Genomic DNA, 12,157 nt, shown 5'->3' with positions numbered 1-12,157 from the left:
CAGTGCAGACAGCAAAACATTGTACAATCATTTTGTCTGCGTCCATTGCATATCGCGCTGTTTTACCCTTTCACCGGTTAAGAACGTCTTGGGCTGTTTTGCCAGTGTACAGTGTAAATGCAAATATCGGATACAGGTCACTTTTGGAAAGATGATGTAAGCGGGTCATCAAAAAAAAATCGGATATAGTCACCAAATCGGAATTTTGCATCAAGACCTGCAGTGTAAATGCAGCCTTTGTCTCTTTTCCCCCACGTTTAGTTAGTCCTTTATAGGTTACTCATTGTTTGATTATTGTTTGCACCTGATGGTAATTTGGTTAATTTGGTTGTTCAGTGTATTTAAGCTTTGTGTTTCCTTCATTTCATTGTCAGTTCTCAGTTCTCTTCATGTTTAAGTTGGTTGCTCTGTTCATGGTTATAGTCCTTTGTTCATTGTAAATAAAACTTTTAACTGCTTGTGATTAGATCCTGCAACTGACTTTATTTCACCCAACTGTGACAATATGAGAATGATTAAGTATTATGTGTTTCATATTGAAATAGAAGTTCACACATGTTCTCCAAAATATTGAACCGTGTTAATAATGCAAGAGATGTGAGTTTAAATCAGGCATATTGATAGCCTCTATAACTGTATCTAAATAAAAGTGTTTAAATGGTCAAAATAGTTACAATAAGCTCACCTTCTTTCCCTGGAGCAGTCTGATTGTGAGAGAGCTCTTGCAGAAGCTGGAAGATTTGACAACATTTTATGACACATTTGACCAAGTATAATGTAAAAACCTGACATTAGGACAATATCCTGTAACTATATGAATCTACTATGTATAAAAATAAAATAAACCTAGATTTATGTAACACAACCTACTCACTTCTCTTAAAGGCTGCTTTGATTGAAGAAAGGGTTCCTTGACTAAAAACAGAAAGAAAAAAAAAAATCAGATATTGAAAATTAAAAAAAGCAAGATTCATCTCCATGGACTGTGAGGTATTCTTTACACTTTAGGATTATTTAAAGTCAGCAATCAGCATACATTAACATGACAGAGCAAATGACCAACAAACAACAAAGTAACAACAAAATGACAGTAACAACAAAACATATACACTACCGTTCCAAAGTTTGCCGTCATTCCGATTTATATTGGGGTTGAAAGCCATTTATACTTTCATACAGCAATGATTTATCACATTAAATAAAAAGTGTCAGTAAATTGATTCATCTCAAATAAATGCTGTTCTTTTTTTATTAATCATAGAATTCTAAAAACTTAATCTTGATTTCCACAAAAAGTATTAAGCAGCACAACAGTTTTCAACAGTGATAAGATTTTTTTTCTTTCTTATTCAGCATATTATAATGCTTAGAAAGGTAAATACTTGGCTGAAAATTCAGTTTTGCCATAACATGAATAAATTACAGTTTAAAACATAATAAAAGAGAAAACTGTTATTTTAAATGGTAATAATATTTCATGATATTACAATAATTTGATCAAATTAAAGCTATCTTGGTGAATATGAGACATCTTTCAAAAACTGACCCAAAACCTTTGAACGGTGTAGCATATACAAAATATACATTCAATTACTACTAACTAGCATTTTTAATACCGTAATATATTCAACAGTTAATTCTCACATAATGTTAACTTTTATTGCATTATTACTTCATAAAACTTGTTTTAATTACTCGATGATCCTTTCCCCATGTATATCCTCCTTTAACCATGTCAACAGCACAGTGAAATGGGTCTAACAATAATACTGTACCAGAAAAACGACGGTGTCAACAAGACAAGTAAACAAAAGACAGTTGAACATTCAAACTGCACAAAGCTTTAGCATTGAAAGCAAATGAAGAGACATCAAAGATATGAAGTCATGCGGTTCATACCTTAGATATATGAAGTATTAAAGCAATCCATTACAGCAAATTACACCATCCCTTCCAAAAACTACAGTGTTCATCATTAGTAAAAGCTCTTTGATCATTCATGCTCAAGACTTGCATTCATTTCGTGACTATGTGGACGTTTTAAAGCTGTTGCTTTCTGCATAGCTGAAGTGATGTGTCATAAGAACAGAGTGAGTGTAAGAGAGAGTCAGGCCAGTCCAGCATGCCAGCAGGAGAGGCAGCTTTAGCTCAGTTTTTAAATGAGAACCAGCTGACATTTTAGATTCACACCCTTTATGTCTCTCACTCTACAGGCATCATTAGCTCAGCAAGAAACAAGCACAATTGTTAGTTCTGATTTATGTTTCAGGCCATTTGCCGTTGAACAGTAAATAAAAAAATACAACAAATAAAAAGCTTTCTGGTTTATTAAGACACTGTTAAAAATTGCATTAATTTGTTGCCCTGCAGCTAATTAAAACAACACTATTATGTATTGTCAGCATGCTAGAGTACTTTTAATTTATTGTCCATATGTGGGTGTTTCGTCAGCCACTTTTTAATGTCCTAGGGTTTGATTTTCAATAAAGGGACAGTTCTCCTCAAAATGATCATCATTTACTAGCACTGATGTCATTCAGTGTTGCTAAGACCGTTGGTTTCCCATAGAATCTGACTACTTTTAATTTGTTGGTGCGTAAGTATGGTTTCAATGCTCCAACACTCCTAGACATACAAATTCAGTGGAGTATTCCACCGCTCGATAGAGAAAATATCATTGGGCTGTTTTTGGGCTACTTTTGACAAGCCATTGGGCTACTTTTGTTGCACAGACCTGGCAACCCTGTCATTCCAAACCTGCATAGCTTTCTTTCTTCTGTCGAACATAAAATGTTTTTTAAATGTCTTGAAATTGTTGGAAACTTTTTTATTATTTATTTACTTTTCAAATGCCTTTTATGTATATGTTTTATTGTTATATTCATGTCCCAGATAAAGACTTCTAATCTTAAAATATGAAAATCCACCATCAAAGTATCAATTATTGCATATTACAAACTATGTGATGTAAACAAATAGTAAAATTAGCTTTAACAAGCTAATTCATTTCCACTACAATATAATAAATAATTTGAGATTTGGTGGAAATTAAATTATGGTTAAAAAAGGTACATGATGTTTCAGAACAATGTTCTCCTGTGATGCCTGTTTACATCATTAGAAGACTAGTTAAAATAAATACATTTTATTTTAAGCAAGTTTATTGCCTGAATTTCCACAGGGCCTAAAGTCACCATAAGTTGAATAAACACCCAAAATGCTCATCTCAGAAAAGCGGAAGCTGTAATAGGACGGACCGCATCACTCTATCAATCCAACTTATAAGCACATAATTCAAAGATACCATTAAAGCCTCGAGTGTTTCCATAAAGAGATCTTACCTTATATGTAAGTGTTCTTGTTTATTTCTTTCAGAACAATCTGCAAAACAAAGCACAAATGTGATTGAACTCTGTGTAAATCTACATTTGCTACATTCAGTCTCTAGGCCACAGGCACAGTAGGCAGTGTGACGTTGTCTGGTTGGCTGGTTAAACTGTAGGTTCCTGATAAACCTGTTTTAAAGAGTTTAAGGAGAGCACTGAAGGCTACAACAAAACCACGTTCGGCATTCGTATCACTCAGGTCCAGTCGAGCAGCAGGTTCCTGATTTCAGAGGTAAAGCATGTTCATTTGGTGCCTCCCTTTTAATTTTTGAACACATTTTAAGCATTAATGAACTTTTAACACCTTATTAAAGCTTTACCTTATTAAACAACAACTAGAACAAGACCATGCATATTTGACTACACTACACAAAAGTAGAATCCTTGTTTCTCCTGACAACATCGACCATTCATAGAGATTAGAGAATGTTTAACTTTCCTCAGGTAATGATAGTGAACTCATAAAACATAATGGCTGCTTTGGTAAAGGGGTCTTTGTTGCAGTTGTCTGCTGACCTATCACTGTCCCCAGACACACCTGCTGGGTCCAGTTTCTGCTCTCACTGTGTCTGTGTTAAAGTATGAGAAAGTGAAATAGCCCACCTCATTCAAGATAGCATTTTTTTAAGTAATTTGATTTGAGTTTGTTTTGAAATTACAAAATTTCAAACACTGTATTATTTACATGTATAAAAAATAAAATGATATATAGCTTCAATCTGAAACATTACTTAACAAAGCTATAACTGCAAATAGTCCTACCTGCATGTAGCAGTAAATATAAGCGATTCAGACGGAGTCCCTTCACTTCTGATTCAAATGTGTCTGTGAAGAAGCACAACTCCCGGTAAAAGTGACGTTTCTTTTTCATATGTTGACACAGCCAGCCAGTGTGCAATGCAGGAATGCGGACAATCAGGAAGTATTTCTTCTTTAACATTATAGTCAAATGTTTGTGCCTGGCTATCCTTGAGCGCTTCATTGGTTTAACAAACTACATCCAGCTATAAATATAAACCATAAGCTTTATCTCTGTTACTGCTCCAGGAAGATTATATGCTTTTGGTGCTGATCTAGGACCAGCTTTCACTTTTAAAATAATTTCTGGCATATACAAAAATTGGGCTTGGCATGTACATGTTGAACATGTTGCTGATTGATATAATAAGCAAAGATAAATGACAGATTCCATTCAAATGCAGGTTATGTGTTTTTGAAAGGTTCTAAAAATAGTCTTAACAGGTTCTTAAAAAATGCTATTAAACAAGTATGCAACTAAAATTGTTATGACAGCTTAAGCCTATCTGTCTGTCTGTCTGTCTGTCTGTCTGTCTGTCTGTCTGTCTCTCTCTCTCTCTCTCTCTCTCTATCTATCTATCTATCTATCTATCTATCTATCTATCTATCTATCTATCTATCTATCTATCTATCTATCCATCATTCTGTTCCCTTTGCTGATTTACCTGAGTTCTGTTTGCAATTTAGTTTCTGTGGGTTCTTATTTGATTACATTCAACTGTTGTTCATTTAGTCACCTTGTTATCTCTGTTTATTTAAGCCCTGAGTATCCCCTGTCCATTGTTCTGTCTAAGACGGACGGACGGACGGACAGACAGACAGATAGATTGATAGACAGATAGAGTTATTATTGTTGTTGTTATACTCAAAATATGATTTAATTTTGTTAATATTTAAATTCTCAGTCGCTTTGCACACATCTGCACAACAGTTAGTTCAACCTACACAACATTTAGTCATTTGTGCACATCATAGTAGCTGTTTCTCATTCCTTCCAACAAATTGCAAATGCTTTTGGACATGCATCACTCTCTGCTGTTTTATAACATTATCATTTGCTTATGTCATGTCAGTCAAAATTAACTATACTTGTGAATGCTTAATAGTCATTCCATATAAAATAATAGTCCTCATTTCATTGCTGGAGTCAAAAATGTTGAAATAGTTGTTGAAATCTGTCAAGCAAAATTTGCACATTTTTTAAAATCTTTTTTTCCCCCTTAAAATGTCTCCTGTGTCTCACTGTGATGTAGAAGAAATTATGTGGCCAGACAGATAGGAATGTCTGGATGTGCATGAATAATTACAGTACTATGTATGTTGTATATTCAATTCCAATATGTACTGCAATATTGTTTACACAGTTGTACACAGCTCTACCCAAAGGGAGTTTATGTTTGTTGTAAATAAGGGTAAAAAAATGTATTTAGCAAAATGCTATGAACAAATTAAAATTGCAAAGAACATATGCACACTGTAAAAAAAATTCAGGTCTCCAATTGAAATTTTTCAAGTGACTGATCACATCTAAATTTTTCAGTTGGCCGAACTGAATTTCTGTTAATTAATTTGCATCAGTTTACAGAATTTCAATTCGACCAACTGAAAAATTTAGATGTGATCAGTCACTTGAAAATTTTCAATTGGAGAATTTTTATTTATTTATTTAACAATGCAGTAAAAATGTGAAACATACATATTCACTGTCTTGTACTCAGTTACCTCACTATATGCAGTAATGTGTAACGTTCCTGTATTTTTCAAATGGCTATGCATATAGTATACAGATCCTTCTCAAAAAATTAGCATATTGTGATAAAGTTCATTATTTTCCTTAATGTAATGATAAAAAATTAAGCTTTTATATATTTTAGATTCATTGTACACCAATTGAAATATTTCAGGTCTTTTATTGTTTTAACACTGATGATTTTGGCATACAGCTCATGAAAACCCAAAATTAAAGAAAAGGGAAACTGTAATACCAATGTTCTCAAAAAATTAGCATATCATGAAAAGGTTCTCTAAACGAGCTATTAACCTAATCACCTGAATCAACTAATTAACTATAAACACCTGCAAAAGTTTCCTGAGGCTTTTAAAAACTCCCAGCCTGGTTCATTACTCAAAACCGCAATCAAGACTGCCGACCTGACTGCTGTCCAGAAGGCCATCATTGACACCCTCGAGCAAGAGGCTAAGACACAGAAAGAAATTTCTGAACGAATAGGCTGTTCCCAGAGTGCTGTATCAAGGCACCTCAGTGGGAAGACTGTGGGAAGGAAAAAATGTGGCAAAAAACCCTGCACAACGAGAAGAGGTGACCGGACCCTGAGGAAGATTGTGGAGAAGGACCGATTCCAGACCTTGGGGGACCTGCGGAAGCAGTGGACTGAGTCTGGAGTAGAAACATCCAGACCCACCGTGGGCTACAGGTGCCACATTCCCCAGGTCAAGCCACTTTTGGGCTACAGAGAAGCAGCACTGGACTGTTGCTCAGTGGTCCAAAGTACTTTTTTCGGATGAAAGCAAATTTTGCATGTCATTCGGAAATCAAGGTGCCGGAGTCTGGAGGAAGACTGGGGAGAAGGAAATGCCAAAATGGCTGAAGTCCAGTGTCAAGTACCCACAGTCAGTGATGGTCTGGGTGCCATGTCAGCTGCTGGTGTTGGTCCACTGGGTTTTATCAAGGGCAGGGTCAATGCAGCTAGCTACCAGGAGATTTTGGAGTATTTCATGCTTCCATCTGCTGAAAAGCTTTATGGAGATGAAGATTTTGTTTTTCAGCACGACCTGGCACCTGCTCACAGTGCCGAAACCACTGGTAAATGGTTTACTGATCATGGTATTACTGTGCTCAATTGGCCTGCCAACTAGGGCTGCATAATTAATCGAAATTGAACCGCAATCGCGAACTAGTGAAGCGTTCATAAACCTGTTCAACAAAAGACAATGTTTAATAACATGTTTTACCTCACTTCATATCGTCAGTCGAGTGTTTGTGAGCTGATGTGGCTTCTCATCACAGAATGAGGCAGACGAGGCGTTATTTTATAGTATTCTATACAGTGATGAAGTCTTTGCCAATCAGCACTGCATTATAATATACTTTATTATTATGAAAATACCCTTGACTGCTTGAAGAACTCAAATACACCATATTTGCTGCAGTCGTGTTTATTGTCATCATTTTTAATCAAAGCGTCTCTATCTTCTGTTTACACCGCGTTAGGTTCACATCAGGAATTTCCTGAAAATTAACGTCATTACTTCTCTGAGGTAAATGTGGCGTTTTCCGCTCGAGGGCGCCCTTTGGCTTTCAGTATGAATTAAAAACTTTTGGGTAACAAATAATACAAAAATAATACTTAATACATTTTAAAACTTAATAAACTTAAACAATTATACATTTATAGGACAATCCATGTTTTTCTTCAATGTACTGGAGTTTTTTTCCCCCACAGTGGATGCACAAGAGGTTCATATTTTATATTAAAGACATAGGGCCCTATCTTGCACCCAGCGCAATTGACTTTGTACACCGACGCATGTGTCATTCCTATTTTGCACCCGCGCAAAGCGCGCTTTTCCCTCCACAGAAGCACGTTGCTAAACTAGTGAATAAACTTGCGCTCCCTTGGAGGTTGAGCACAAAAAAGGAGGCGTGTTCCGGCGCAAACAATCCCTAGTGCTATTTTGCTGTTCCATTAAACAATTGCGCCACTGACCAGAAAAAACCTAGTCTAAAGTCAGTGGCACGTTGCGCATTGTTCATTATGCTATTTAAAGGGCGCATGCTTGACCATAATGTATAGCGTGCACAACGCGCATACACTTTGCTCATGAAATCTACACAGATGCAACAGTTATTTTTGCAAATCATAAATTGTTACACTAAAAAAAATAACACATTGTGGTGTTCCACGAAGATGTGAAAAAATAGGCATAAATCTAGCTTACAAATTATTCAGGCTAATTGTAGTAATTAAGGATCAGACCTGTTTGCCCAATAGTGGCAAGACATATATGTATATAAGGACATCTGACAAATTGGTTTGTCCGTCCAGAACCAGGAAAAAAAAATCAACTGAAAAACTGAAAAAACTGTTTAACCGACGCTATTTTGGGTGGGTTTCTCCCATCCCCATACATCACAACTTCTCCGTCTTTCACTCCCTTACGAAAGGAAAATATATTTACCAATATATTACTTGAAATATATTTTAATATATTGTAAATATATGGAATTATATATTGATGGTATTACAAAATATATTATATATTCATGTAATATATTGCAAAATATACAAATGATTGCCGCTTTCAATATATTGCAATATATTGAAAAATATAAATATTAATTCCCATATATGTGAATATATTGCCTAATGTATTGCATGAAATTTTCCAATACTCTGCAATATATTTTTGTTTCGTAAGGGCTGCTCTTACAAGAACATCAGTCTCCTCAGCTGTGAACCGCTCCTGGCGTGCGCCTGGTAAATACGCCATAATAATAGCAATCCATAATGGAACTTGCGCACCTGCTTTTAAAGGGAATGTTGGATGCCGCTCTGATTGGTTTATTCACGTTACGCCCAAACCACACCTATGAATAATGAAAGCTACTTCAGACCAACCCATTTTAGATTTGCGCCGGGCGCAAGAGCCATTTATCCCGCCTGGAAAATAGCAACAGCGCCGAGACCCGCCCACAAAGTTACTTGCGCTTCGCGCTTTGACACTTGCGTTTCAGATCGTTAAAATAGGGCCCGTAGACTTTAAGAAATTGATATCACAGATAAACAACACAGATTTTTATAATGATATATATATTTTATTTTTTTAAAAACTCTTTAGGCTTAGACCTTTCTAATTTGTTTTAGTCATAGGCTGTCTGCATATTAATAGGTAACACAGCAGTTTTTTTGTGTAAAATCCATTTTCTGTAAAATATTACTAAAATAATAATAATAATTAGTATGAGTATTATATTGTTATATTTATTCTGACATACTCTATTTTTTATTTGTAATTATGAAAAAGTTATTGTAATGGTAATATTTCTTATTTGTAAAAATATTTTTAGCAGTAATAATAATCATAATAATAATTATTAGTATTAATATATAAACACAAAATGTTATATACACACACTTTTAAATAAATAAATAACAATAATCGCATTTTAAATCGCAATCGCAATTTTACCCATAATAATCGCAATTATATATTTTCCCAAAATCGTGCAGCCCTACTGCCAACTCTCCTGACCTGAACCCCATAGAGAATCTGTGGGATATTGTGAAGAGAAAGTTGAGAGACGTAAGACCCGACTTTCTGGATGAGCTTAAGGCCGCTATCGAAGCATCCTGGGCCTCCATAACACCTCAGCAGTGCCACAGGCTGATCGCCTCCACACCACGCCGCATTGAAGCAGTCATTTCTGCGAAAGGATTCCCGACCAAGTATTGAGTGCATAACTGAACATAATTATTTGAAGGTTGACTTTTTTTGTATTAAAAACACTTTTCTTTTATTGGTCTGATGAAATATGGTAATTTTTTGAGATATGAATTTTGGGTTTTCATGAGCTGTATGCCAAAATCATCAGTATTAAAACAATAAAAGACCTGAAATATTTCAGTTGGTGTGCAATGAATCTAAAATATATGAAAGTTTAATTTTTATCATGACATTATGGAAAATAATGAACTTTATCACAATATGCTAATTTTTTGAGAACGACCTGTATAGTGCTGTCTTGAGCATGTTCAAGTAGTCAAGATCTGACTTTTTTTGCATTGGAAAAAATGTACAGAGTAAACCAGTAGCATAGCCATCTTTTCAGAAAAGAGGGGGACAGAAATGTCGTAATACCATTTTTTTTTACCGATATAATTTATCGCATCTCTTGCTTTTAATTCGGTAAGATATCAAATACACTGATCAATAACCTCTAATATCTATAATATTTTTCTCCTATTTTTTATGCCAATTTTATGATTGGTGTATGTACTTCAAACAATTGTGCATTAAGCATCCATAGATTTTATGCAATGTAAAAATAATATTAATATTATTTATATTAATAAAAAATGCAGTTACAGTTTTTCTCAGTCGTTTTTTTTTTTTTTTTCAGATCAGAATTGAAATTCTCGAAACTACCAGTTCAATTCTCACATTATTGTTTCACATGTGCACATCAAAAAAGCAGTTTATCATTTCTTTGAACAAGTTGCAAATGTTTTGGTACATCTATGCAAATGATTATGTACAATTCTCTGTTGTTTCCTACATTATCAGTTGCTTATGTCATGTTGATCAAAATGTATTGGGTCTCTGGTCTCTGTTGAAAAGTCTCACCCCCACAACATTTAGGCACAAGCTCATAGCATAGCAAGTCTTTACATGCTAATTGTTGAACAAGTTATCATAATATGTCAAGCATATTTCTATACTTTCTATATTTCTATTAGATTTTTTCCTAAATCTGTTATTCAGTGCTGTCTTCTCATTTCTGTATCTCAATGACATGTTCTGTCAGTAAAATACAGTACAAACAGTAAGAATGTAAATAATAATCTTTTCCATTCTATTGCAATACACTCACACATACACTAAGATGTAACTTACAATTGACAATAATTGTCATGAAAACTTTAGCCATAATTTCTATCAGAACATCCCTCCAGAGTAAACTGTTATATTGATAACATGACTAAACAATTTGACTGTCTTATCCGTACACAATGACACAAGGACTTGTCATTCTGATGGCACAGACATGTTCATTGACGCCAGGGCTGGACTGGTAATCTGGCATACCGGAGATTTTCCTATGGAGCTAAATCAGTCTCAATAAAGATAAATACACTACATTCACATATGCACACACAAGATTCATAAATGCACACAGATGATTCATAAATGCACACACAGGATACACAAATTCACACAAAATTCACAAATGCACACACAAAATTTTAAAAGCACAGAAGATTCACAAATGCACACAAAATTCATAAATGCATACAAAATTCATAAATACACACAACATTCATAAATACACACAAAATTCAGAAATGCAAAGAAAATTTTAAAATGCGCTCAAGATTCAGTAATGCACAGGGCAAGATTCAGAAATGTATTTCTGATGCACACATAAATATACCTTGATTTACAAACTGCTTGCGGTCTGTGAACCTCACTGCATTTGTGCATGAATTTTGAGACTCCCCTGACTTGGCTCAACCAACAAATGCCCTTTTTAAAAAGGGAATAATGAGCAACCAATTAGATATTGCCCTTGTTTAAGCCAATCACAAGATTGCACCCCACGTGAGGGATTGTTAACTTATAAGCCAATCACATGAACACCGTACACATCGCGATATAGCCTTCAGGTGGTGCAGGAGAGCGCGAACACAAGCGTGGGCTAGCGCGGTGGAGGACTTCTTCTGGCAGATGCCTGCCCTGTATTTTCTTTCTCTGAGTTTGTCGCTGTTTGTCAGCTGCCAATGGCAATAGTAACTCACGCGCGCAAAACACAGTTAAAAACTATTTGCTTGTATATCACTATATTAGCTGTTTATTAGAACTCATATAGCACGTAACGCCTTATTATGAGTGACCATATTCTACATCTTTATATACCTGAACAGTAATTAGAAGTTTCACGCAAAAGTCAAAAGTTAATAGAGAGAATTATACCCAAAACTAAAGTGATACACATACGCACATACATAGGCCTACATTATATATATATGTATTATTTCTCCCAGCGCTAGAAGCTCTATTGCCACATATTCCCAATTCGGCAGTGTCCTGATGACATCTTCGAGGCATGACAGCTGAAGACCAGATGGAGGGATTGCTGCAGCATAATGCAGGAGGCAAACAGTTTTCCGGGCACTTCTGTGGACACCGGGGTTGGCGCAGTCAGAAGTCCAAGCCACTCCACGGCTGCAATC

At 35.3% G+C, this 12,157-nt stretch overlaps 1 protein-coding gene across 4 annotated transcripts in view; it reads right to left on the bottom strand.

Moving 5' to 3' along the window:
- Positions 1-12,157, bottom strand: part of sh3d19 (SH3 domain containing 19) — a 44,463-nt gene that overhangs the window by 19,044 nt on the left and 13,262 nt on the right. For 2 of the 4 annotated variants that reach the window (XM_067441675.1, XM_067441674.1), the window contains exons 1-4: positions 4,149-4,266; positions 3,342-3,381; positions 875-915; positions 686-731 (exon numbers count right to left, since the gene is read on the bottom strand). In XM_067441675.1, the coding sequence (XP_067297776.1) occupies positions 686-731; positions 875-915; positions 3,342-3,381; positions 4,149-4,257 (236 nt within the window). In that variant the 5' untranslated portion in view covers positions 4,258-4,266. Of the gene's footprint in view, positions 1-685; positions 732-874; positions 916-3,341; positions 3,382-4,148; positions 4,267-12,157 lie in introns of those variants that run through there. The other 2 variants (XM_067441672.1, XM_067441673.1) reach the window with 1 other exon arrangement.

Source organism: Pseudorasbora parva, chromosome 4 (genome assembly GCF_024679245.1).
Source record: "Pseudorasbora parva isolate DD20220531a chromosome 4, ASM2467924v1, whole genome shotgun sequence".
In the NCBI taxonomy this organism is placed as follows: Eukaryota; Metazoa; Chordata; class Actinopteri; order Cypriniformes; family Gobionidae; genus Pseudorasbora; species Pseudorasbora parva.
This window is presented reverse-complemented; position numbering and strand designations above follow the sequence as displayed.